This window comes from Poromitra crassiceps, assembly GCF_964638095.1.
Source record: "Poromitra crassiceps genome assembly, chromosome: 5".
Taxonomy (NCBI): domain Eukaryota; kingdom Metazoa; phylum Chordata; class Actinopteri; order Beryciformes; family Melamphaidae; genus Poromitra; species Poromitra crassiceps.
This window is the reverse complement of record NC_139642.1, coordinates 21,780,140-21,786,766: the sequence shown is the minus strand read 5'-3', so window position 1 is coordinate 21,786,766 and position 6,627 is coordinate 21,780,140. Positions and strand designations below refer to the sequence as shown.

General features: G+C 41.7%; 1 protein-coding gene across 2 annotated transcripts in view; it reads right to left on the bottom strand.

Annotated features, from left to right (window-relative positions):
- The window catches only part of LOC310777068 (kinase suppressor of Ras 1-like), a 67,283-nt gene that overhangs the window by 51,289 nt on the left and 9,367 nt on the right, over positions 1–6,627 (bottom strand). For both annotated transcript variants that reach the window (XM_083637322.1, XM_083637324.1), the window contains exon 2: positions 2,348–2,488. In XM_083637322.1, coding sequence (XP_083493448.1) covers positions 2,348–2,488 — 141 coding nt within the window. The remainder of the gene's footprint in view (positions 1–2,347; positions 2,489–6,627) is intronic.

Sequence of the window (6,627 nt, the reverse complement as noted above, 5' to 3'; positions counted from 1 at the left end):
AGAAACTGTTTATTATCAGGTTTCTAGAGTTACCTGATTATCAAGTGGTCATGTAAACAGCATAAACCAATATATTTTACTGGATAAAGGCCGTTTTCAGTTTATGAGAAAACCGATAAAAACACACCTAGGTTTCTCCTAAATCATCAGGTGTATTCATTGCAGTCAATGTCCACTCACAGACTTTGAGGTGAGTCCCCGCTAGTTACCAAAGTGCAGGTAAACATGGAAATCAGATTATTGCCAGTTACCTGAGTATTCTCAGTTATGGGTTTATTGTGTGCATGTAAACGCACTCAATGGAGCTGGTGGTGGACTTCTATAATGTCAAGGAAGGAGCCTCCAACTCCTGTCTGGCTTCTGCTATGGCCAAGGCCACTCCAAGGACTCCACGGACACCAAGAGCTTTTTGGAACCATCAAGTTGAGCCACAGTGTGACAGCAAAATGCTGAATTCTGAAAGGATGTGTGTGACCACACCTCTGAAGGACACTAAATCCATCACTGACTCTTCCTTCCAAGACAGGGTTTGAGGTCAGTGACAACCAAGCACTCATTGTGATATCCAACACTTTGGACCAGCACATCTCCAGGTCCATCTGGACTCTACAGTATGTTTGACCTTCACGTTTCATACAGACTTCAAAAAGCACATCAGAACAAAAGCACACCTGCCACTCCTTCCATCTGGACACCTGACTGACATATTAATGAGAGATGGAAACTCATTGGTTGAATAAATACACGGCATGCGATTGGCACGATCGGTTCGATTTCATTGTGGAACAGTACAAAAGTGGCTCTGAACATCCTGAAATGTTGTCGGTTACATATCTGTCCACCACAACCTCCCAGAAATGTCATACATGTTGTTTCTAACATGCCTACGTCTTCATTGGGGTCGTTTGACCATTAGTTGGCCAATTAGAATATTGCCACGTCCTTTTTTTTGTGCAACATTTCAAAAGTTTGCTTAAAATTGAGCTGGATGGAAACCAGGCTACTGTACTGTCTCCTTCACCCAGCACGGTTTGTCAGATCTCAGATGACGGCTCTATTTAAAGCTTGAGTTGCCATTCAGACAAATATGCAAAAGTGGTTCAGCTGGATCTTAAACTGCTGAAGAAATAAAACGCCACCCATTGTTCTCCTGTTTTAATCCAAATTATTTGGAGTAGGTTGTGTGTGAGAACATGAGAGCAAAATACTTCAATACAAATTCATGGTCCCTGAACATTCGTGTTAAATGAAGTGCCTGAAATAATAAAACAAAATTATCAAGCAAGATGATTGCCACGATCATAGTCATGATGATGACTATGATTTAAATTTAAAAACAACTTTATTGAAAATCTAAATTGTGCCTCTGCATGTACAGGATTCCAGAATGCTCTAGTCCAACTTTACAGTTGGAATATTTTTGGTACATACAGGTACATAAATCAATGAAATCCCTGTTTCACAGTATAGAGTTGTTGCAGCCTTACTTCTTAAGGTCCTTACACACCGGGAGCGTTTTTTTCATGTGATTAATTCAAACGTCAATAATATTTTTCAAACCTATATCAGTGCAACCGTGCATACCAACGGCAAAGTTTCGCTGAGCGTTATTCGCGGTTTTTATTTTTTCGGACCAAAGGCCGATTTTTCAGAATTTCGCATCCGACGTGTACACATCAGTTGCTGTGATTGACAGGTGGGTCAAAATGTGCATCGCTATTTCGTGCTCTATATTTGCATCGCTCTTGGTGTGTAACGGCCTTTGCGATTAGGTGCAAAGTTTTTCACGTAACCTCAAAGAAGACAAACATAAATGTGCAGATTTTTTTTTATTCCATGTAATGAATAACTCACTTGCTCGTTCTCCTTTCTACAAGTTCTCAAATCATTGTTCACGGACACGGAAAAATACATTCCCATCACATTGTCATCGTAGATTTCAGAAGCTGCAATCATTGAGTCGCAGTTGAATTTTAATAAAAATGTACTCAAGAGCAAAATTATATGTGTAAAATATGCTACATGTTTGGAAACATAATGGTAAGTATGTATTCAAAAACTATTCAGCAAATTTGTGAATCTCTTCTTTGGTTTGAGGTCAAACCTCTTGTATGTGTTTTGAGTTGTTTACCTTCATACTCAATGAATTGTGTGTGAACCCTTAAAAACACAGACAGACAACCCCCGACACACACACACCTAAATCGACACACACACACCTACATCGACACACCTACATCGACACACCTACACACACACACACACACACACACACACACACACACACACACACACACACACACACACACACACACACACACACACACACACACACACACACACCTACCTGTATGAAATGTGGTGTGAGGTTGAGTGTGTGGAGCCAGTCTTCCAGTCTGGGATATCCAGCCAGCGTCTCGGTCCTCTCCCTCTCTGGCACCCGCTGCTTGAGCTGCAGCTGCTTACAGAAATATTTGGTCAACTTCTCCTGTAGGGGGAGACAACACACATCACAGACACCACATTCACTGTCAGCCAGCCTGGGGAAACACTCCCAAAATATCCAAATATCCATCAAAAAGAAGTACTTTTACTTTTCTGAAATTTGACATGAACATTTTTGTACATAATGTATGCTGTAACTTAACATCTTGTTTAACATCTTGTTATGTATGCATGAATTGTCCATATTTATATTGATATTTGGAGAATTCATACTTTTTCACACTGCACATATGTCAGTCATTTATACTCTAATATTGTACATAATATTAATTTTTCATTGCCTCACTAACTCTACTTTTCTTGTTTGTGTTGTAATTTTCTTTGCTATATCCTCTTAATATTTGCTACAACAAAGTTTCATCTTATTTTGTACCTAAAAAGAAGTACGGTACATTTATTCAAATTAATCTGCCTAAGTAAAAAAAAAAGAAAAATCCCATTTAAAATGTAAATCACTTCAATATAAAAGACAATTGTGGCATTTGAGCATAGGCGGTTCAACCGTATCAGTGGTAAGGTAAGATGATACTGTACTGTTAATATGTTGAGTTTTGTAAATAATAATAATAATAATAATATTTTGAAAGTCATGCCATTATTCTATCTGTTATTTAAAAAAAATCCATGTCCATTATACAATAACACTACAGATGTTTCTTTTACTATCAGCTATCCAACTAGCTAGCAAAGTTAGTGAAACAAAAACCAGGCTAAAACAAAAGAATAATATTGAAGCTGGGTGGATGTTAAATAAGCCTTCCAGCTAATCAAGTGAATGTCTCCTCTTCATGCGTGAGCAGCTTTGACGCAGGTGTCATTTACAACTGTCCAGTTTCTAATGCAATAATGCAAATGGAGAGAGTAATTTGAACTCTGTAATGGATGGGATTTTAAATAAAATCAGGAAAACATGATCATTCAGCCAAAATCTTATCAAAGTACAAAATAAAAGATAAATCAACATAAAAGTGAAATTGCTGACTTAATCTTCAAAAAAGTATAAGCAAACAAGCAGCTACTCAATTACAATAACCAGAGTAATTGTAATCCATTACTTCCAACCTTGCAAGCGTCATCGCAGCTTACAGCACTTGAGAAAAACAATTACTACCAATCATTCATGCTTGTTGTTTGAGCAGTAATCCCCTTAATAAATTACTAAAGTTCTATTGTTGTGGAAAAAGTACCCACATTTAGCTCTTTTTTTACCTTTATAAAGTGGGAGTCTCACTGAGAGCGCCCTGTTCACATTCACACTAGTCTCGCTGGCCAGCCTCCTCTCCCTTCTGTCCGAGGAGTCTGGCGCCGCAGGTCTCCATAGTGGGATTGCGATGGGCGGCGCTTAGCGGCAGTGCCCTTGGAAAATAGTTTCAAACAATCCAACTTACCGTTTTCACCGTGTAGCAACGAGCTAGCGGGTAGGTTTCTGACGTTAGCTTGCTAGCTAGTTAGCGTTGTTGTTTTCACTGAGGCGGCAGGGCACTATTTACAGCGACACACAGGGAGGAGGGAGCGGAGGCCGCTCTGATTGACATGGTCAGAGCCAACTGACAACTACTGACTTCCTATCTGGCTTCACACAATCACTCGTGGGTCTCACACAAAAATAGATCCGACGCTGAAACAATCTCTGCATGGGGCGGTCTAACGGTCTAATGTGCTAACAAGTGCGCCAAAATGAAACTGGCTGCGCTTCCAGATGCTTCGTCCCTTCAGCGTCTGGTGTGTTAGAGTTTGTAATAAGCCGGGAGCGGACATCCGGCTGCCACCGAAACAGTGGGAGAGCAGGGGAGGGTTTATCCCTGTTGCCTGTTTCCCGCGGCGCCAGACTCCTCGGACGGAAGGGAGAGGAGGCTGGCCAGTGAGACTACATTCACACACACACTCATACCTGGAAGCTGACCAGTACAACCACAGTCTGATCTGCTGGCCACTGAGCAGCTCCACTGGAGCAGTTGGGGTTAAGGGCCTTGCTCAAGGGCACCTCAGTGGTGGTAATGAGGGAGGGGCAAGTGCTGCTTTTTCACTTTCCCCCATCCGGATTTATCCTGCCAGCCCCGGGGATTGAACCGACGACCTTCGGGTCACACGCTCACTTCTCTAACCTTTAGGCCACCACTGCCCATCTGGTCAGCATTTGTGGGGAAATCCCACAATGTAGCTTACTGGAAATAATCTCTAAAGGTCACAGTGTACGACCTCTAAAGGTCACAATATGACTTCTTTGGTCACAATTTTTTATTCTACCTGACCTGAAATATGGTTGATATTTATACTTTGACATCGTGTTGTGAAATCATTTCTATAGTTCTGGATGAAGCCCATGTCTGCTTCATTTAGCCTCTGGCTAATTAACTTCTGTCTGCATGAGCAGAGAGGATCTGAAGCCTGTGTCGGAATTACCAACTAGCAGGTGTGAAAAAACTATTTCCAACTGCTTTCGTTTTCTTGCCAGATCAACCATACACGTTAAGCATTGCATGTAAAACAATGGTGAGAAGTGAGACTTGGCTCAGAGTGTGGGAAATCCCCCTGACTGGTGGTCCACACCACCACAGGTCTACACCAGAGAATGACTGACTGGTGGGCCACACCACCACCACAGGTCTACTACACCAGAGAATGTTCAAATAAATGCCGAGTTGAAGGAAAAGTTTAAATAAATGGTGTCAAGTGACTTTAAAGTCTTGTTAAAATTCTCTCAGTGAAAACTGAAAAGGACATTTCTCTGCAGAGTAATACTGATAAGTCCACAGATTGAAGCTGCTGATACCTGATGCCTTGATATCTTTACATTTAAATTAAATAGTATTTCGACCATAATGGAAGACTTTCCATTGAAAGTCACACTAATTAAATTGAGGCTGAGGTTGAGGTAGGGGCGGGGTCAAAAATAATACATCGTTTCCCAGGAAGTAAATGCCACAAATGTACTGTTAAATAGGTGTGAGTTACAATATGGAGAATTAGCTAAGAAGGAGATTTTATTTTTGCTTGATCGATAATAGACACCATTCCCATAGTGTTGAGCTTTGCCGAGTAGAACATCTCAGGCACACAGCAGTGGAGAACAGCCTCCTAAAGTATGAAACCCTGACAGAGAAGGACCTGTGAAGAACACAGAGCGAAGAGAGCCAGGATCCTCAATGAGCAATTATACAACAGGTAGGCCTTCCGACCAAGCCATCTGATTGGTCAACTCGAGCCATCTGATTGGTCAACTCGACATGTAGAACGTGCTCAATTCAGCACAACAGCACACCTGCAGTATGACTGACGTCACTAGACGCTCTGCCATCCTCATCAGCCGTGCGGTGAGTCGGTGACGTACAGCGAGCTTAAAAAATACACGTGAAGTTCGCCGACGTAGTGGCTAAATCGGTCCATGCAGAAAAATAAATTAAAAAAATATCTTAGTTACAACAAGATTGAGCTAGCAAAGCACTTTTGTGTTTATGTGTGTTGTATTTATTGCGTTTTGGGAAATCACGATCTTTAGAAAGCAATTAGCTGGCTAACTCAACAGGGACTAGTTGTCGTCTCTTGTTGCTAGGTCGTTACTAAGGGTCGGGCTACTTGCTGGAGTATACACGGGGGGAAATCCATCCAAAAAGGAGGGTAGACTACGACCTCCAGTTGATTACAACGGCCAACAATTACAACTAAAATCAACTTTCAGGAAAGCATTCATTTCTGCTCCCTCCCCTTTAAATATCCTATCTTCAAAATTATCTTCAAATTAAGTGATCAGTTTGATACTACTTATGTGTACTGTGATTTTACACCTTAAAGATTTAAATAGGTGGGAAACTATTCTGCAAAATAAGAGTTTAAACTCGTTTCCAGTGTGTTTGCGCTTCACTGCATCCCTGAGAACAACAAAGAGAAAAAGGCGTGTACGTCATCCCCAGCCTCTCTCTCTCCTGCTCTCCCCTTCCAGCTGACACGCTGTTCTATAAATAGACCTCATTACGAGACGCTTTTCTCATCGGGGCGTCAGCCTCACCGCCGTCGCCGTGGCAACTGACGCCATGGAAACCCTGTGATGACATCAGGGGCTTGGCTACATGATGGGGTCACGCTAAGCCAGACGGCTCCAGACAGGTCACTTTTCACCAGTGC